Source organism: Rattus norvegicus, chromosome 16, assembly GCF_021556685.1.
Source record: "Rattus norvegicus strain SHRSP/BbbUtx chromosome 16, alternate assembly SHRSP_T2T, whole genome shotgun sequence".
NCBI lineage: Eukaryota > Metazoa > Chordata > Mammalia > Rodentia > Muridae > Rattus > Rattus norvegicus.
The window spans coordinates 59,365,129-59,386,411 of record NC_141549.1 but is presented as its reverse complement, the minus strand read 5'-3'; the positions used below and the strand labels follow the sequence as shown (position 1 = coordinate 59,386,411).

General features: G+C 43.6%; 2 protein-coding genes and 2 long non-coding RNA genes across 6 annotated transcripts in view; 2 read left to right on the top strand and 2 right to left on the bottom strand.

The window, feature by feature from the left end:
* Erich1 (glutamate-rich 1) overlaps positions 1 to 21,283 on the bottom strand; it is a gene marked incomplete at its 5' end in the record, with an annotated part of 52,793,804 nt that overhangs the window by 24,277,952 nt on the left and 28,494,569 nt on the right.
* The window catches only part of Mtus1 (microtubule associated scaffold protein 1), a 145,564-nt gene that overhangs the window by 46,396 nt on the left and 77,885 nt on the right, over positions 1 to 21,283 (bottom strand). For 3 of the 4 annotated variants that reach the window (XM_087588347.1, NM_001395000.1, XM_087588348.1), the window contains 2 exon segments: positions 14,971 to 15,102; positions 12,836 to 12,874 (listed from right to left, as the gene is read on the bottom strand). In XM_087588347.1, the coding sequence (XP_087444473.1) occupies positions 12,836 to 12,874; positions 14,971 to 15,102 (171 nt within the window). 4 annotated transcript variants of the gene reach the window in all.
* On the top strand, positions 500 to 6,462 carry LOC120097428 (uncharacterized). The gene is made up of 2 exons (XR_015640391.1): positions 500 to 766; positions 5,877 to 6,462. It is a non-coding gene; the product is annotated as an uncharacterized LOC120097428 (long non-coding RNA).
* Positions 11,068 to 17,721, top strand: LOC120097427 (uncharacterized). Its single transcript, XR_015640389.1, has 3 exons — positions 11,068 to 11,396; positions 14,253 to 14,350; positions 17,465 to 17,721. It is a non-coding gene; the product is annotated as an uncharacterized LOC120097427 (long non-coding RNA).

Below are 21,283 nucleotides of genomic sequence, written 5' to 3'. Positions count from 1 at the left end.
TGGGGTGGGGGTGGGGGTGGGGGAGGGGGGATGGGGAGCAAGTCAGCAGTGTGTCTCCATGGTGTCTGCTTCAGTTCTGCCATGGCTTCCCTTAATGGTGGACTGCAACTTGTAAGCCAACAAAGCATTTCCTTCCTAGGTTTGTTTTGATTGGAGTTTAATTACGATAACAGAAAAGCAAACTAAAACAAGTGGGATTATTACAAATGTTTATCGTCAGCACCAAAACTAATTTGTCTTAGTTCAGATTTAAAACAGAAGACCCAAAACCAAACTGCAAGGTCATTATAGACTCCATTTGTTGAATAACAAATACTATTCTCGCTTTTTAAGTGGCCAGTGGAAGCCTCTGAGAGGACAGACATACCTTCAGAGACCACAGACAGGGAGGGAGCACACTCAGTTTCTCAGCCTCTGTCTTTTTAAGATCTTAGCCACGTGACTGGGACTGGAGCTTAAGGGATCTGCCCCCACCTCCTTCCCTGTTTACTTTGCCTTCATAGCCTGAGGCAGCCACCCTTAAGGAAGGAGCTAAGGAAACAGCAGAGCCGCCCATCCTGACTTCAGAGCCACAGACAGCACAGCTCTGTCTCAGGAGGAAGTGTGTCACTTCTCAAACTGTCTGGTTTTCAGGCCCAGAGCAATTCTAAACAAAGTCTCCAAAGTAATCACCAAATAAAGGACGTAACTTGATGAGCTTTGTTATAACTGAATAGACTTCATACACATGATGTGTGGTCAAGATGGCTCTTCACGACAGCCTCAGGTATGTTGTTCTGGTACTGCTTTGGTCTTCAATACTTCCTTCCGTTGCTAAGCTACCCCCTCCAACCCTTACTCAGGTTCTGGGATCAAACTCAGGGCTTTGCACATCAGGCAGGCATCACTGCAATCCCCAGACTTGCCTAAACCGCTGTGTGACGTTATTCCCGGGGAGACACAAACAAGCATCTACTTCCCCCAGAAAGGGCACCAACAACTGATCAAATTGAGACCACCACTAAAGTCCAACTCAGTGCTCAGATGAGTTTTATCGGGGTTTCTTAAACCGGAGTATGGGGGTGAAAGGAGCTACTTATAGAAATGACTCAAAGACAGCCACATTACCAAGATAAAAGTTGACAAAAGCTGGGAACCAGATGCTCACTGCCCAGCACAGGCAGCGCCACAGGTGGGCGTGTCTCCGTGAGCTTGTTCAGCTCAGAGGCTTCTGACTCTTTCAAGCAGCTCTGCTTCTCTCAGAGTGGATGAGGAGTCCCAACTGCTTATATATACTCAAGGAGGAGGGAGCCTAGTGCTATCTGGTCAGTTTCAGGGACTTCCTGAGCCTAAAAGAGCTTCCCCACTGGAGGGGATGTTTTAATCTGGAGGAAACGGCTACGGGGCACTACAACAATCACTAGCTCAGCAAAAATAATTCAAACTCCTTAGTGTAATTAACTGCCTCTACTCGAGTTAAAGAGGACATTAAGTATTGGAGGATTAAGGTATACAATCTGTAATAATTAATATGGGTTTACTTCCAGCTTGCAAGGAAAGCTGAACTGAGAGGCAAGGAGTATTTATACTTAGAAGTGCATTTCCCTTACACTCTCTGAATCATCATAAAACGGGGACCCATGTGATAAAAACTGAAAATACACTTAGCTTAGCTTAATACTCTGTCAAGAAACAACTCTTGAACAAACAGAAACTTGAGACAATTAGCGAGGTCATTCCAGACTTTCAGGATTCCTTCCTAATCCTGACAGTCTTCACCCACGTCTGACATCCACTTCCAGTATCACACAAGATCCCTACAGGGGGCCCTTCTTTCTTCTCCCAACCCTTCCTTACAGAAAACAATGACATCCCTAATTCAGTGACACACCTGTCAGTAACCAGTACCACAATGCATAGTGGCCTGTGCCCTTGTTCCAGGCTCTGACCCGGGGACCTTTCCCAGCCTCCCGCTCACCGTTTGCTCAGAAGTATTGCTTTTTTTTTTCCTTTGAAGGAGCCACCTGTCCTCACCTCTAGGATTTCCACATTCTTTATGCTCTTCAAATGGAACGATTTTTATCCCTCAGTGCCTCCACTTCTCCTTTTTTTTTTTTTTTTTTTTTTTTTTTTTTTTGGTTCTTTTTTTCGGAGCTGGGGACCGAACCCAGGGCCTTGCGCTTCCTAGGTAAGCTCTACCACTGAGCTAAATCCCCAGCCTTCCACTTCTCCTAAGGACCACACTTTAAAGGCACTTGAGAAACCCCTGGATAAATGTGCCAAGAACCTCCAGAGGGCCCAGGCCACACCCTATCATCATTACCTGTCTCCTGGCCAGCTATGGGTTTGAGGTAGGCCCAGGGCTGTGGTGGGACTTAGTCCTGGCTACTTTCTCAGCACCAAGCCTTGGGTCTGGCATATGGCACGTGCCTTAACAGATACTTATAGGAGACGTGAATGCATTGCTCTTGCAATGTGAGAAGAGGGTTGGAGTTAGAGGAAAGTCTGGCAGCATAAGGTCAGTGTGAAGCCTTCCGGGAAGCTCTCACCACTTGGTAGCTGCACCGACTGGTCACTGTCAGTGTGTGGTTACTCTCTAACAGGATCCGGTGGGGGATTGCAGCTCGATGGTGAAGCCACTGCCTAGGATGCAGGTAGTCCTAGGTTCCCTAGGACTCTAGGTGCTCCTAGGACGAGCAGAGCCAACACCATCTTATCCTGGTTCTCCTGAATCCAGGTCAGTAGCCCCATCACTAAGGCAACCAACCGAATTTCCTTTACTAGGAATATAAAACGAGTCTCTAGCCCCTCAGTCCCACAAAAGAGTGAGCTTCACCCCCAAATTCCTGAAGGAGGGCGTGAAACAAGGATCACCTCCAAGGGTGGGGTCTTGAGTTTTCATAAGCAATTGTTGTGGATCACCAAGGATGAATAATAAAATGAGTCACGTTTGATGGCCAGATAAGAACATGACGTCATAAAGAGAAGTAAGCCAGGATGATTAATGGGATCTGGGCGGTAGTTAGTTAAAATTAAAGTCCAAGTACAGTAGTGCAGTCAGGGCTACGAGCAGAGCTGACACCATCTTATCCTGGTTCTCCTGAATCCAGGTCAGTAGCCCCATCACTAAGGCAACCAACCGAACTTCCTTTACTAGGAATATAAAACAAGTCAGAGCTCACGAGTCTAATTAGATAAAACCAATGGCAATGATATCACCAATTCATTTTTAGAAACTTTCTCTGACCTTAAAATGGTATGATGCAGATGAACTCAAAGAGACTTCTAGGGATAACTAAAATTATTAGAATTGAATTCTTTACGTAATCTTTTTTTAAATACCAATTATTGTTTACAATATTTTGTTCTATTCCATGTGCATGTATGTGCATGCATGCACTTGTGAGCTTTGTGGTATAAAGGCCAGATGTCACCCTCATAAGTCTTTTGTCTTACGTCTCCCCCTTATTTTTATAAACAGGGTCTCCCCGCTTGAGGTCAAAGCTCACCAATTTGGCTTGACTGGCTGACCAGCCAACCCCAGGAATCCTCCTGCATCTGCGTCCCCAGCACTGGGAGTAAAGGCCATCCCACTACACCTAACTTTTCCACGGGTCCTAGGGCAGAGGCCTGGTCTTTATGTTTGTGCAGGAAACACTGCATGAACTGGGTCCACTCCCCAGCCTCCGATTTCTTTTTTCTTTTTTTTCTCTTTTTTTTAGGAGCTGGGGACCGAATCCAGGGCCTTGTGCTTGCTAGGCAAGTGCTCTACCACTGAGCTAAATCCCCAACCCCCAGCCTCCAATTTCTTATAGGAACTTAACAATCTTGAGGAGGAAAGCACTCCTTCGTCCCCAGTCCCTGGTGCTGAGAGAGCGCCATACTCACAGCTGGGGGAAAAATCTTTAAGGTAAAAAATGTAAACAGAGCTCACAGGTTGTGCTGCTGCCTCACTTACTGTGTGCGCTTGGGCAAGTCAGTTCATGTGCCCGGGCCTTCCCAGGGTAAAGTAAGGAGCACTCTCCCTGCTACGTGTATTACAGGTCTAAGGACTAGGACTCTCAGCAAAAGGGTTTTAAAATACTTCTATAAGCTCAGAAAACAACATGGCAAGAAAACACATTATTAACTGAACTCTGGTCATTCAGGCTCAAAGTACCAGCTTAACAAAGGCGCTTACAAACAAACGTCAAGCCATCGGTGGGTGGAACAAGTGAAAGCACTGTTCAGTCAGCAGCGCTTCACACTGTTAAAGGTCTGGGATAAAGGCTGGGTTGTGCGGCTCAGTAGGTAGAGCGCCAGTCAAGCAGGTACCAGACCCGGCTCCATCCCTGGCACCTTCTCCACCCAAAGAAGAATGAAGTGGGTAACCATGAAACTCTAAGATACGGTAACCTTACAAAGGGCAGCAATTAAAACAGCAAAACCAAGCTTCCAAGTCTGCCTAACGATGAGGCTATGAAAGGCTCCCATACGCTTGTTTCTGGCTAACCTACTGTAGGAAAGGTAACCAGAAGACTGTGACAGTGAGAGACGATAGAGTCGGGGTTAGAAAGAGGCACATTTGGCTGACGCTGTGCCCTCAGACCTTCTCTTTCTGATTTTATTTTGAAAATTTACTCTTTAGAAATTTCACACACATATAATGTATTTAGATCCTATCTGCCCACTGCTCCCAAGCCTTTTACCTTAGAGCAGGTCCTACATTAGTTTTAGAAATTAATATTGGGAGCTGCTTGTGCTTTGGAACACGGAAATTATTGTTAACATAAAGCACACTTGTTTGTATAATGTAGGGGGGTGGGATGAACCAGGAAGAGCTGGAGGAGAAAGAATAGGATGAAAATTATATGAAAAAATTAATAATATAATAGTAACAGTAACAGAGCACACCTGTATTTTTTTAACCTTTTTTATATAGTTGTAATATATTTTTAATTTCAGGGGACAGGCAATTAAAGCCAAGGTCTCAGCAGCCAGCAAGCTCCCCCCACCACGGCCCCCACCTTTTTTTTTTTTAGGGGTGAAATGAATCACAGTGGCATTTGGGCTGGGCATGGCCCCAGTTCTCTTCATTTACCTTCAGCCATCAGACCTGGAAGGAAAGGCCAGCCAACTCAAATGCCCGGCCAAGGGGAGTTATGAAACGAGGAAAGGAAGCTGGGGAAAAAAATATCAAGATCATCCCACAGGGAAGGCAGATGCCGCTGAGAAGATGAAAAGCTGTCAGCACGATTTAAAAAAGAAAATCACCAGGGACAGTGAGCCAACTGAAAAACAAGAGGCACACAGGAAACACACACACATGGCATGGGAAAATCGTGCATTTGCATGCCCATGAAGCAAGCCTGTTAAAGGGAACACAGGGCAGCCCCAACCAATTATAAGGAGACTTAGGCTGTCACACAATGGAATCAACTTAATTCACCACCACTGCGGTCTTAGTACCTGAGCGTAAGCAGACGGGTTTACAGGTGCTTGAAGGGATGCACCCAGGAGAGTTCCCGGTTACGCACAGCAGAATGAAAGGCGGCGGCGGCAGCAGCATACACAGACAGCAGCAGCAATATTCCATGACCACAGCTGTTTGCACTAGGAAGACTGGAAAACTAAAGTGAGGTCCGCTTACTGGCCCTCCGCAAGCATCTGGGTGATTTTAGGAGTGTTTACAATGTGTGTGTATGTGAGTGTGTGTGTGTGTGGGGGGGGGGGTCTTTCCATATACGGAAATGCCATCTTAGTGAGAAACTGCTAAACTGCAAAACAAAACCACAGAAACCATCTCCTTTCCCAATGCAAAGAGAAGTCGTCTCAACATGCTCACTACCTATTTCCAAAAATCATTTGAAGACAGATGTGAATTAACAGGTGTTTGGTTTTTTTTTTTTTTATAACAGATTTGGTGGCTGAGGAGAGCTTCAGAAAGTTGCAAGGCAATGACCCTGCATCCATAAACTCAGACAAGCCTACAGCTGCCGAAGTACCCTCCCCTCCTGCTCGACACAAGAGAAAACTGCTCCTTGTCACCAGTCAAGTCTCTCCTTTTAAAGAGGGCTTTATTTCCCAATTATCTGTCTCCATAGAAATCTGAGAAGCGTTTGCAAGTTCATCAGCATATCCCTCCCCGGTTTGGTGCTGAGCAGAGACCAGGGCATGACCAACCTGTGTGGAAAATGACAGTGTTTTTCCTGAGCCCAGAAGGAAGCCGGAGGTTTCGAAGCAGTCCCTTGGCGGTTAGGCGGACGTGAATGGTGGATAAGGAGAATTTGGGAGACAACAGCATCTCTTCGAAGCCAGTGGGAGAACTTCGCAGGGGAAGCAGCTTTTCCAGGGACCATCACATACTGTCCCTTTGCAACTCGGTGTTCTTCCAGGCCAAGAGACACAGCCAGAGCAAAACAAGCTTACATAGCTGACGCCAGGCCACCCAGAGGGGGAAATAAAGCTATCCTAGGGCTCCAGGCTTCCGTTCGCACTCCCAGATGTTGCTAAAAAAACAATGCCCTCCGTCTGAGCAAGAGCTGTGAGGAGCAGGTCCGGAAGCAGGCAGCCCTGGTTACATCACACTGTACATGCCATGGGTTGTTGTGGCTCCCATCAGGGATGGAAAGGGGAGGAGAAAGTGGGTGGTCTCAGGAGCTTTATGTAACAGCCAATGATGTCGCAGGTCCTGTCACTACTTGGAACAGGGAGAAGGGAAATTAACCACCTCACATGCCTAATGTCTATTTATTAGCTAGGCAAAAAAAAAAAAAAAAAAAAAAAAAAAGCCATGAGATTTCATTAGAGTGATCTGTGAACTGATTCCATTTCTTTTTGTTTTTTTAACTGCACAGGCTCACACTATTACCACCGGGCATTTTTCCAGGTATTTTACCTGGTTATGTGTAAACCTGATTACCTGGATTAAAAGTGAGCAAACAGATCAAACCCTTCAAGCAACAAATGCTTCCAAGCTTTAAAATAAAATAAGCTTTGCTTTTTTTTTTAACTACGCTAATGACAGGGTGTCAAATTTTCACCTCTAATTCTCATTAGTTTGAGAACCAAACTAAAAATGTAACAAGTTAGTGCACTTTCTGTGTACCAGATCTGCTTCAGAGACTCGGTAAGCAATACCATGAGACAAACAAGTCTTACACCATCAACAACTCACTGAACGTTGCAACTGATAAAAAGCAGTTATTCCGAAATCCCACACAGCATCTGAGAGTCGGAGCGGACAGGAGAAAGAGAGAACTGGAATAACTCAACCCCTTGCTTGCACCCCATGCCCTGTCCTGTCAGAGGATGACAGAACATACCAGCAGCCCACAGAGGCCACACCCACACCCAACCAATCTCCTGAAGAACACATCCAGGGCAACAGGAATAGCAACAATGGAGTTACAGCAGTGGTTCTCACCCTTCCTTATGCTGCAACTTAATACAGTGCCTCATGCTGTGCCCTCCACCCCCACCATAAAATTGTTTTCCTCATGACTGTGATTTTGCTACTGTTAGGAGTGTAATGTAAACGTCTGTGCTTTCCCATGGTCTTTGGTGACCTCTGTGAAGAGGTCGTACCACTGAATTAGCGTCAAAGAAACAGATCTTTGGGCTTTCTTTTCCTCTGTTAAATCACAGGTTGTTATTTTTAAAACCATTAAACTCCTTTCTCCAAATTCGGAATATTAAAACAAAAACAAAAACAAAAAAACCAGAACAAAACCAAAAGCCAAGCTCCTCATTTGCTATCAAAAACATGTTCTAAAAAGGTATCAGTAAGAATCAAAACTGCAAACTGAATGAGAAATAAAATTAGTGTCACAAATAGACACACCCACGCTTGTCCGTGTAGTCAGTTTTTTGGTTTCTGGGTGGGATCTTTTTCAGGGGTTGTGGTTCTTTTGTTAATAGTAAACGATTCTGTCACAGGGAAACCCATTGGCTTACACTACCCAAAGGAAGAAATAACCAATAATGTACATTTACTAAAAGTTTTGTTTTAAGGGGCTTAAGAGAAGGCTTGGCAGTTAATGGCTAGACTTCCAGAGGACCCATGTTCCGCTCCCAGCACCTACATGTGACCCCTCACAGCCATCTCCAGTCCCAAGGGATCGGATACCTGCTGCTCACCCTTTCAGGCAGGATACCTGCATGTGATACACAGACATGCATGTAAGCAAAACACCCACACCCATGAAAATAAAGTAAGGTTAAAATAAAAAAAATAAATTTAAAATAAAGTTTATTTGAACTCTACTGTCATCACCTACCCCGTGCATGTTAATTATTAACCTTTTCTCTTGAATGCAGAAAGAGGCTGAAGTAATACAAATAATATCAGTGTGGAGGAAAACCAAATGCAGCTCCTGTTTGTAAAAAGCGCCCCCACCCCCAACAAAACAATGTGCTTAGAGACAAGCCTCAAACTGCTCGGTTTCGACTCCTTCCCAAACATCCTCTGCCCCCTGGTGGCCAGCTGGCATGGTGCAATGAAGAAAGGTGGCTTCTGCTGTTACTTTGTCAAGTCCTAAGGATCAGCACGAGGCAACGATGGCCAGAAAACCAGGGGAGCAAAGTTTAGTACTTAGGATGGAGCAGTAAATAAGGATTAGACTTTAGTTGGCTTTTGGTGGTAGTGGGCCTTTTGGTTTCTTGTTTTAGTCATTGTTTGTTTTACTTTACGTTTGTTTGCTCTTTGACTAGTAAAACTATTAACTACCAAGCCATCTCTCTAAGTCTCCATTTCCTCCTCCTATTTTAAAGAAGTCTGAAAAGTAATTTAAGAAGACCCTCTTCCTAGGCTCGTTCTGATCGTGCATATCTTGTCTAGAAAGCCATTCCTTATGCAATGGCTCCCAAATTCACATACACTCTGGTACAGAGTGTAAGCTCCTGGTCTTGATTCATCATCCACTAGGTACCGGGCTAAAGAAAAATCGGCCCAAAAGGAGAGTACACGCTTCAATCAGCTAACAGTTCTTTTCCCCGTTTCTTAGTCCTACATTTTTTTTTTCAGTTTCTTGTGTGTTCATCTTCCCTGTTATTAAGGCAAGAACACAAAATCTACCCTCAACAAATTTTAAACCTATGCTCCTTACTGTTAAACTGTGCTGTAACCGTGTATGTTGTCACAATGTCCTGATCTTTCAAAACTGAATCTCTCCACAACAGCAACTTCCCATTTCTTGGCCAGCACCACCAGGGCCGGGAAGCCATTACGTGTTATGCTGCTACAAAACCTAAAGATTTAGATACCAGTGTAATCGGTGTCAGCAAGACTCCCTTCTCCCTTCTGTGCACTGCACGCCCATGCATTTGTGCCTGTGAATGCCACATGTGCCACACGGTGCATGGAGAGGTCAGGGGACGCCTGTCGGGTGTCAGTCTTTTGATATCTATTGCTTGGGATGGTTTGTCCCTCTTTCTGTTGTGTTCGCCAGGGCACCTGGGCCACCAGTCCGCAGAGACGGTGTCTCCCCTCCCAACCTCCACCCATACCCCCAATTGCAAGAGTATGCAAAGAACATGGCAGATCAAATCTCCTTTCCATATCCTGATTTCACTTTGGGTAAATCAGCCATTATTGCAAAGTATGGCTTGCAAGCAGTCCCCTCTGTCTCGTGGGCCACCCGTCATGTTACCGACTGCCCCCCTTGCTAAGCAGAAGAGTTTGGGCTCCTCAGAGTCCCACTTGTCCCATTTTGCTTGCCACATTCTTCTGGTATCAATCTAAGAAATCATGGACAACGACAAAGCCATGAAGCTCTCCCCTCTGTCTTCTCCTGATTTTCAGTTTTGAGTTTTACTGTAATTCACTGAGTTGTTTTCTGTGTATGGGGTGAGGTGAAGGTTCGAGTTCAGTGCACCCACAGACATCTACTTCTTCCCATACTATTCCTTAGAGAAATGATGGTTTCTCCACTTGGTAGTTTTTGGCAGTCTTGCCAAGGCTCAGCAGAGTGTGAGTAAACTGATTTGTTTCTGGGCTGTTCCATTCATTGCATTGGTCTATGTATCTACCGTTGTGCCCACTTCAGACTGTTTTAATTATAGATTTGAAAGCAAGAATTACGGCACCTTCACCTTTCTTTGTTTTTGCCCCCCACAAGATTGGCATTGGAGTCTTATTTGGCTCCCCCTGAATTTCACGTAGTTACTTTTCTTTTTCAATTAAAAAGATGCAATATGGATTTTAACAGAGGTGTCTTAAGACAATAGGCCCTTTTAGCATCTATTGTGAGGCTGGCTCTGCCTTGCTGGTTTTTGAGAGCGCTACCCAGAGCAAATGTGGTGTCATTGTATGGCTTTGTTCTTACTACTGTTCGTAATGATTTGACAAAACAAAGCTCAAATCATGTGCTGTCATAATTATTGATCTCCTTTGTTATATGCATGTTACTGGAAAGACCTTCTATACCCAGGTCTGTATTTGTGGTGCTTTTATTTATCTCTACACTTAAAATGCTTCTGTGTACAATACATTCACGTGCCCTTGGTGAGGACATCTAGTGCCCGGCCAAAACGGTAGCCACTGCTGCAGTGGGATTCACTAAGCGATTCATTCCTCCCAACACAAAGCACCAGATTTTCCACGTATCCAAATGGGATCTGCTCTTTCAACGTGAGAGCCAAGTTGAGATCACCAACATGTAATAAGGAAGGACCGCAGGTGTACAGTGTGGCAGCATCTCATCCCCTCCCCAGAGTAGGTCTGCAGCTCAACCACCTCCTGACTTTGGAGCAAGGAGACGCAGAAAGCCACACGACCCTGGCCCATGTCTATGAAATGGCACAGGAGGAGGCATTCCCACTTGGCAAGGCAGACACCATGGCCCATGACAGGATGGTATATAAAACAGTCAAGAACTGTGTAAGCACAACTTGGGTTGGCTGAGGTATCCCGAACAGCAACTATGGGTGTCAGAGCCACATTTATAATAGTATGCTGTGGTGTGTGACAACCCCCTCCCAAATAGCAAGTGCGTTTTATTTAGAGCCGGTGCTGCCTAGAATCTCCTAATGTCATAACCTTTAAATGTCACAATGGCTAGAGCTCGGGGAGGGGGTTCATAGCTTTGGTGAGGTTTACCACTTGCTTCGAGGGTTTCCTGGGACTCAACACCCTGCGGTGGGGGATGGGGTTACCTCCGATGTAAAGCCATGGGAAGTGAATGACAAGGATTGTCAGCCCTAACAGCAGTGGCCACTACCATGTGAGAGCCTGGGATGAAAATAGTCTCCACGGTCAGAACAATTCCCACACTGGGATTTATCTGCTCAACATTCCCATGCTGCCACACGAGAAACTCAAGCCCTAGAGAGGCTTAGCAAGTAGCCAGAGGTCAGGACAGAAATAGAAAGAAGGAGAACCAAGATTTACGCCAACCTCGGAGCCTCACAAGGTCAATCTTCTTTCATTGTCTTCTGAGGTAACAGAATTCTTTAAAATAACCGTTAAACTAAAATAATGATGGAACATTTCAAACATTTCACACACACACACATACACACACGCGCGCACACACACACACAAAAAAGCCAACCGGGGTCTAGAGAGATGGCTCAGAGATTTAGAGCACTACTAAAGAACACAGTTCACTTTCCAGAACCTACATGACAGCTCACAACTGTAATTCCAGATCTAGGGGATCTGACACTGTTCACAAAACACATGTTGGAAAAAAAAAAAAAACAACTTTACAACATTAAATTAAATACATAAAAGTTTTAAAAAATAATAAATTAATTAATTAAATTAAATTAAATCTGAGATTGACCAGAGACAGTATGACTGATGCTGTAATATTGTGGATCATATCAGAAACTAGTATGAAGCTTTATGGAAATAATATGATTATCTAAGCAACTCTAAAATGCATGTGCTTTAGTTTTTTTAATTCCCACTTTGAAGTATCTGTCACCAGAAAACTCCCCAAACAGAGATGATTGTAAAACAGCTCATAACGCGATCTCTGTGAACAGGATAGAGAACCAACTCAAGTACCCAAGAGGCTCGTTGTTATCACACTGGGTGACCCGTTAAACCCGATCACGCCGTGGCATGTAACCAAATGGAATGCCCATAGTTAAGTAGTTTTGCTTCCAAAGCCACACGGGGCAAACTTTCCTCATTAGGCTCGAATTCCAGGCCAGCCTTGGGCTGGGAAACTAACCAACCACCATTCTTACAGCTAACCGGAGGGACCCCGCGGCCCACAGATGAATTCTGTACTGACAACATGAGACTCTGTCTAACAGCTACTTTACATGTTCCTTTCTTTTTTCTGGCATTCTGTCCTGATGTGCAGTGGACTTGGAAGCCACATGACTCTGCTATCGCTGCAGTAAAAAGGAGAGCACATAGGCAGTGCATGGCCGGCTGCACACAGGCCTGCGTGTCATACATGGAAACCTGGTGAGCACATAAGAGCTTTAGATGCTCAAAAGGAAGTGCTGGGCTCTCAATGTAGTTCAATTTTACTTTAAGCTATAGGCTGCCCTAGAAATGTACATCCAACCGACAGTGTGCATGGAGGAAGTCAGAAACATAGAAAGCCTTGAATTGGTACAATTAGTTAAAAATTGTATCTTCAGACCATTTTACTATTAAAGATGACCCAGTTTAAAATAGCATGTATATCTGAAGGAGTGTCCAGTTGTATTTCATGTGAACCATGTTCAAAAAGTCATCTTAGGCTAAATCTACCTGTTTCATCTTCTGTTCGTCCTAAGCAGTTAGTTACACCTTAAAGCCTGAATTTTGACTTTTAACTATACAAGTAAAAGTAATTACAAATAAATTTCAATGTGTTTAATCGTTACTTTTCAAATGGAAATATTTTAATGTATTCATAAAATGGTCACTTGCCTGAATTAAAAGCTGTAAACAGACTCTTTCTCGAAGGACCTAGAATAGGACAGAAACAAAGACACGCTTCGTTAGAAATGCTACGCAAACCTCAAGCTATTTTGTAAACCACGGTGGGTTTCATTTTCCAAAAGCCCTTCTTTAACATCTAAATTTTAGGTTCCAGCTATCCACTGAGAAAACCCCAAGATGCAAACAACCTGATCAAGTACACTTTTTCAAATATAGATAATATAGTAAGTATCCACTTGTTGGTAGTAAGAATGCTATGAACTAGTCATCAAAAAAAGTATCCATTTTAAAAGGACAAACATGGTAGATTTGTAGTCAAGGACAATTAAAGTTCATTTAAATTTTAATTAACTTATTATTCATTCCGGTGTCTGAATCCAGGGCCCACAGATTGGGAGAGCACTCCACCACTGAAGTATACTCCAGCCAAAAGGGGCCCATCTCTTAGCGCTGAACTTGTGCTTTTCCTGTTGTACTGCACACAGGAATCAGGCTATACTTTGTCAAAGAAGGATGCTGGTGTGTGCCTTCCCAAGGGCCTGGCTTCTACTCAGTTGTGAAGAAAAATACGTGGGGGATGTTTCTCCAAACTAATGCCATATAGCATGCAGCCAGGAGCCATCCAGGTAGATGCTTGGAGAGCTATAAGTTCCAAGCTCAACATCAAATACTCATCAAGGGACTAACTATCTATAGAGGACTGGGTGGAACTGCCAGAGTCGATCTGTGGGAGAAGATCATCTCCCTTTAAAAGGTTGTGGCCATCATAAATGGAGGGACCTCTAGAAGATGCATATAGACTGCAGGGTTTTCAGGAGATCGGCATGTCCTGTTTGCACTCATCAGCGGGGTCTCTAACTCTGAAAATCACCTCAGGATCAAAGCTCTTTGAACGGAGTTTATTTTTATTTACTGTTGGGGGGTAGTATGGGGTTTTAAAAACCATGGTAAAAACCACAGTTTCGGATATTACTGCCATCTCAGCAGGGTCTATCTGGTGCCTCAGAGCTGTGTGCAAGACAAACGAGACCCAGATGGCACAGTGAATAACCGTCCCCCAACAGGACTCGCTCGCTCCACCCTCTGTTTTTGTTTTCTTCCTTCAACCCAGTAGGAAGAAAAAAATCATCGACCAATGTAGACTAGGTCAGCAGCAGCAAGTTAGCACATAGTCTTTCACACACGTGCCAGCATCCATCCATGCAAAGAGAGAGAAAACAGAGGGGAAGGCTGTGGTGGCTGCTTTCCCAATTTTCTGATATAAATATGGGTCTCAGCCATTCTTCCAGAAAAGCAAGCTTTCAAGGACCTGTAAGCAGAGTTTTGCCACACTCTGTGCTGTGACAAGACTTCACGGGAAGGCTGCAGGCTAAGTATACGCTACACACTGACTGTTCTCTCTCAGCAGCCACAGTGATGGTGAGGTGAACCACACAGAAGGATCAGGCACTGATGGCAGGGAGGAAAGAAGAGCAAGACCGTGGTCTTGAACAAGGCAAGCAGGTAACAGACATGAACCACGGGCACGCAGAGGAAATAAGCCATGCTCCTGCTCCTCTCTCTCATCCTAGAAGAACTGAACACTACCTTTATTTGTCAGTGTCCCCGAACATCTCTGTTCTACCTGTTTTTTCCCCTGAGATTTGTTTTCTTATTTTATGTGATGGGTGTTCTGCCTGCATGTGTGTGCGTGTATCTGTGTGTGTGTGTGTGTGTGTGTGTGTGTGTGTGTGTGTGTGTGTGTGTGTGTGTGTGGTGCCTGTGCGGCCCCGTAGACTGAGCCTCAGATCCCCAGATCTAGAATTACAGACAGTTTTTAGCTACCTTATGGGTGCTGGGAATTGAACTTGAGTCCTTTGTAAGACCGGTCAGTGTTCTTAACCACCGAGCCACTTCTCTAGCCTTTCCCTGTTGATATGCACTATTGGGCTTCATCCATCTAAGGAATTTAGAGACTCTTGGGGAACAAGAACATCTCAGTGCTAATTAACATTTATTTTATTTTCCTACTCACCTGGTGTTTAAACATGTAATTGTTAAATGTGCCATAAACCTGCTTGTCAAAATTTAACCTCCTTAAAAGCCAAGAGTGTAAAATTATTTCCTTCTGACAAAGACAATACCTTTTGGAGGAGTTTTGAGCAAGTGTGCATGAGCTCTGGGTCCCAAAGGCTTCAGATATAAGGGTCCCGAGCCATTCTGAAAGGCTTGTTTGGGGGGTTTCTCTTCAAATTTGTTGATGGAAGCATTACTACCTAGAACAAAACAGAAAGATATGTCTTATTTAGTACATGATTGCAATAGCAGTCCCCAGTATTTGTTCCGAAGAGACTACAATTTGATAACAATTACCGAGTGTCAAGAACACAGAGGCAATTTCTGGTCTCAAGAATGCGAAATAAATAAATGTTCCCAGAGTGCAAAAGCCTACATTTTGTTTCCAGGCACAGTCCAAATTTATGCATATTTCCAGCTCTGTTTTTATCCCAGAGAGGTGGAAGATAAACGGTTACCCACACTGTGTAACGAACATTCCCAATACACACACAGGTAAGCATTCCTCTCAAGGAAGATGAGACAGACTGTAAGCAGCTGATGCTAATGAAGAAGAAGAAGAAGAAGAAGAAGAAGAAGAAGAAGAAGAAGAAGAAGAAGAAGAAGAAGAAGAAGAAGAAGAAGAAGAAGAAGAAGAAGAAGAAGAAGAAGAAGAACAAGAAGAAGAAGAAGAAGAAGAAGAAGAAGAAGAAGAAGAAGAAGAAGAAGAACAAGAACAAGAACAAGAACAAGAACAAGAACAAGAAGAACAAGAAGAACAAGAAGAACAAGAAGAAGAAGAAGAAGAAGAAGAACAAGAAGAACAAGAAGAACAAGAAGAAGAAGAAGAAGAAGAAGAACAAGAAGAAGAAGAAGAAGAAGAAGAAGAAGAAGAAGAAGAAGAAGAAGAAGAAGAAGAAGAAGAAGAAGAAGAAGAAGAAGAACAAGAAGAAGAACTACCAGATAAAACCCTCAGTGGCTTCAAGAATGAGATCTGGTCTCCAGAGGAGCTGTATTTCGAAGCTAGACAGCCATCATCCACTCTTATTAGAAAGGTATTCAACCTCAAACTGAAAAAATATAAAAAGACTCTCACTTAAGTAATGGAAACCACCCACAAGAAAACACGGAATTTCCTAAAGCCACTAAAGAACCTGACCTATTTTCTCTTAAGACACTGCCTACACTTAATTCTAGGCATCCACTTTTATTCTACCATATAATAAACAGGCCATAATTCCTTTCTGGTATAGAATGCTCTGCATGAATTGTGCCACTGTGGTTCAGAAGCCATGCCAGGATCCCTGTATCGTTTTGGTTTCAGTGCATGCACGGTGAATCCAGAGTATAAATTACCCACTTCATACATGTCCCCTGCTCACAAATTATCAATGTGAACACACAATGTTTCTCACTAGGCTAAATGACCTCCACCCCCACCAACAATGCCTACACACATACACATGCTCTCTTGGTCCTCACCCAGCATCCATGCACTGAGCCATCTGTTAACAGCCCTTATGCCCAGACAACATTCCTAATATTAGATCAACACAAATCCACCCTCCTGCCGGCAAGCTTCCGCCTAGTTCCTGTCCTGATTTCCAATTCTCACCTCTCTTGGGAGTAGGGCTTCTCAAACTTGGCAGGATAGTGGACACTGAGGTCTAATACTTGGCATCACATTCTAAAGGACACGTGGGAGACAAGGGCACCAACCTTTCAGAGCATGTCTTTTAAGGCGTCCATGAGATATGGGCATTGGGTTTCAGTAGGTGTTTAACTGACATGACTCCGATCCAAGGGAGTCGCTTTGTTCTAGCAGTCACATTTCAGACTTGCACTTTGGAGCAACTTTTGTTACACTCAGCAGTAAGTTAAGTCACTTGTTCTAATTTTGAAAAATTAAATTCAGTTCAGTTTACAAACTGGATATAGGATTGCCCATAAGTCTGGATGCATTCTTCACTTCTCCGAGCCTTAGTTCCTTACACAGGACTTAGTGAAAGAATTTCTCACCGACGCAAAAGAGACCCCCGGCTACTGGCCTCATACTTCAGTAGATACTGGCTTGGAAATATGCTACCTGAGTGGTTCTCTTGAGGGCTCATTGTGGCAACAGATCTAGCACCAGATTCCATCAACTTTTGAACATACCAGACTCAATTTCTATATCTCAAGGATAAAAGACACAGATCTCAGATACAAATATATATATTTTATGTTTGCATTCTTAGACATAATTACATATTTATATGAACTGTGTGTTAAATATTCATGCTCCGTGATTATCCATTGTCTTAGCACCCAACTTTACCGGTTGTAATAAGCTGAACACACTTATGACCTGACACTTAAGTATTCTTTCCATTTTCTAAGCACCTGAAGGTTGAATACCAAGAGGCAGGAGGCCCTTGAAGTGTTTCTCCTTCCTTAAACTCAGCTCCTAGCGTGGCGGCTGGCCCAGGATCCTGTCGATTTCTGTTTCCTTACCTAGAACTGTCCTATTACGATATCCTCCTTAGTCAGAACTGATTAGGCTGCAACCGATTTTTCTAAAAATCTGTATTTTCATATCCCCAGCCCAGGGAGTGTTGCAAGTGGAGTAAGACGCAGAGAAGACAGAATGTGGAGAGAAGGAGAGAGTATGCATTGACCTTTTCAGAAAAAAAATCTAAGCAGAAAAAGTTTCCCTGCTCCAAAGAGCTTCTCCCCAGTCCAATGTTGGCTTGTTAAGCATTTCTTAGCACAGTCTGGCATTTGGTCAAAATGAGTTGTTTTTTTTTTTTAATTAAACTCCGTGTGTCTGCACAGAAATAAAACTCTTCTCATTTCTGGAACTCTTTGCTAATCAGCTTAGCATTCTGCAACTGTGTCCAATCAGCTGCCTCCCTGGCTCAAAATCAAATCACGGAAGTCTAAAGTTCATAAGCAAAAACCATTCCACTTTATAATTACAAAAATGTCTCCTATACCCCACACAGAGACACCAAATGAGAACAAACACGACTGATAGTGATCTGATTACTTCCTCATGAAGTAATTCACTCAGGTGGGTGTGCTCTCTAACATGCCTTACCGCATGGAGACAGCGCCATACACTGCCCACCTCTCACTTCGTTGCCTGTGTCAGACATCACTAGTCAAAAAACTGTTTTCCTCTGAACCTGAACCTGGAGGAAGCCTGAGAGAAAGGATCAATTGGTTCTTACCAACTGCCTGGTGGTGACAGATAGGACCATACTCACTAACCATTTTTGCCACAAGAGAAACACAACTGGGGATCAGGGAGATTCATCCTTCTGCCCTCTTAGTTGGGCAAACTGGAGTGCTTTCCTCCCAAATGTTGAGGCATCGTGGCACCGCGGTGAAGAAAAGGAGTCAGAGGCTGGGAGGATGCTGAACTCAGTCTCCCTTCGTCAGATTTACAGACCAGTGCTAAGAGATGACTGTCCAACTCGCCGTGAGTTAATAGAAACCAGAACAAGCCCCAGGTGAGTAGTGTCCTTTCCTATAGATCACTTCCCTCAGTCAGGCTGCTACCAACACGTGGGAGAGGATGGCCCATTTCCTTATTTAGTCCTTCGGATCTCCCATTGCTGATAGAGTGCAAACAGCTTTGGCTTGATCTCTGCCATTGCCCCACACCATCTGTCTCTCAAAAATAAACATGCTTTTGTGGCCGAAGGGAAAGAGGAAGGAAGCCTCTAGTCTTCATAGTCCTGCTAATGTGGCAAAACTGCTTTCTCAAGACCTGCTTCCAAATTGCACAACCATCTGCCTCATTTGGTATAGAGAACCACTATGCAGTCTTTACGCTCACACCCAAAGAAGTTATTTGAACGTTAATGTTTCCTATGCACTCATTTAAAAAACTGCTAAACCTTCATTCAGATTAAAAAAACATTGCCTTATATATCTCCTTCAACCAACTTATAACTCGGTAACATTGCTTCTAAGGATCCCCAAGGACCAAGGACCAGATGTGAATTTCCCAAGAGGCCTATGCTGTGAAGTTCTTAACGGGCACCACTAACAAGATAGCATCACCAGGCAAAAGGAGGCAAAGGAAGCAGGTGTTGCCCTTCAAAGAGGCTGCCGTGTTGAAGCTGGTCAGAGCCATGATGCCCCAGCTAAAGATTAAGTTATTTCCCAACGAGATCCCTTATGACAGCAGCAAGATGATCTGGGCGCAAAATGATTTTTTTTTCATATTTTAAGGTAGTTTTAAAAAAACACATACACATCTAATTCGGTTATGTGAGTCATATATTAATTATAACTAAAGACAACAACAACAACAACAACAACAAAAAACAAACCCTGGTGCTTTCATTTAAATTCTAAGGAAATATTTCTCTACATTTGCACAACTGCCAGTCACACACTCAAAACTTAGTATTTAATCAGAAATTAAATAAAATAGTCTTTTAATCAGAAATTAAATCATCAAATAGTTCTTGATAATAAGAAAACATCATACCAAGAGCACTGATAAGCTGAATTATAAATTTTTAAGCCCCGAAACACAGAAAACACACAATAAAATTGTCCCCGACAGATCCGTTTGCATCGTATGTATATATAAATACAACCACGAAACGCCACAATCAACATAAATCACAAGCAACAACAAAGCTAATAGCCAAGAGGTCCTAAAATCAATTTATTTAATAAAAATTTAAGCATGCTTACAAAGCAAAGAATCAAATGAGAAACCGTCGACCTACTTCTTTTCCTAGAAAGCGTGGCTAACAAAGGAATTATACAAAGGCTGTAGGATCCCACGACCAGCAGTGCCAATAAGGTAGCATCATACTGCCTTTCTGAGCCAGCCGGGGGTGTGAGTGTAGAATTGATAAAGATCGTCGAAGAAATATCAGTTTCTGTACAACTGCGAAATCCTCCTGGTATAGTCATTTAAAAAGGAACAAAGCAAGCTCAGGCAGGAAAAGCTGCAGCCATGTTCGCGCTCACACCCCTCATGCTTGCTCTCTCTCAGTCAATTAGAATGGGGAGGGGGAGAACTGTATGCCGCAAGGCACTACACGGAACAGATTCAACCAGCTGCGAACCGGACTAAGAAAGAGACTCACTGATGTGCATGCTTAATCTGCTAAGAGGGACACATGGCCACTAGACAGGCTCTGTGGGCACACCATGAACCCTTTTGTTAACAGACAAAAAGGAAAGGACAAAAGCGTTTCGAAACCTCCTTGGCAGGATCAGACGGGCTACCCGGGCAGTGGCCAGATCAACATGGCTGTTCGATAGAAAACCCGGGTGGGGTGTGATATTATGGAACGTGTCAGCTCCAAGGGTCACAAGGCTCCATCGTTATGGCTCTCGGGGATTGCTGCTGATTCTCTCTGGGTGGTTTGCTTTTTAAATTTTACATAGCAGGACCAAGAAGTCTAGATGAGAGACGAGTTCAGAATAATACAAATTCAAGTCACATTTTCAGGTTCACAGAGAATTACCTGATAGGGCAAACCCTCTGGGGTTTTCCCCGCCACTTTAAATTTCAGTCAATAAATGCACACAAACATAATGACCCTCTTTAAGTAACATAGTCTAGTATTTGTCAAATACCACTATGCAGCTACATATGTGCCTATGAGACCAGCCAGACTCAGTGACCTGTTTGAAATGAGCCCTTTGTCATTAACTCAATGCCTGCTGCCTACAGTCCATTCTGTCATGTACTGGCTGTGTGACTTTGAATTGGTAAGTCTCTGGGCCTCAGTTAATCTCCTAAAAGTTCAAGGTGATAACCAAGGTATTGGTGTAGAACACAGTGAAGTAGTAGATAGTATACATGTACCGTAGCCCTGTTGCTGTTCGCACCCAAAGAGTTAGACGACTCTAGTCCCACCCCACCCCACCCCACCTCACCCCCCAAAAGACGTGGATTTGCTGTTAAAGCAAGAAACAATCACAAATGTGCAATCTGTTATCTTTTCCTCATCTGCTCTTTATTAATAAGGATATTTTCGGTGTCCTGCACCCCTCCCTGTACCTATTACAACCCCGGGCACATCAGGCCCTCCCGAGCTATTTGTCTGAACTAATTCATGGATTATTTTGGGAGGAAATTTAAGGAGAAAGGGAAAAAGAAAACAAACAGCGCTTTTCTGAATACATCTTTTGAATAAAAGGGGGATGTCTTTGGGGGATGGGGGGAGCTTAGCTTCCTTGCCCTCTCGCCACGCAGAGAACATGGCAGAAAACGAAATTCACAAAAAAACTTTCAACCTATTTCCTTGAGTTTAATTTATTTATGATTAAAGCTCTATAATTTGTACCAAGCTGCATCTGGCATCTAAAGTAAAAGGTTACAAAGCACTTCTACAAGGAACTCTTTCAAAAACAAAACCAAACAAAGCCTCAGCGATGGTTTTT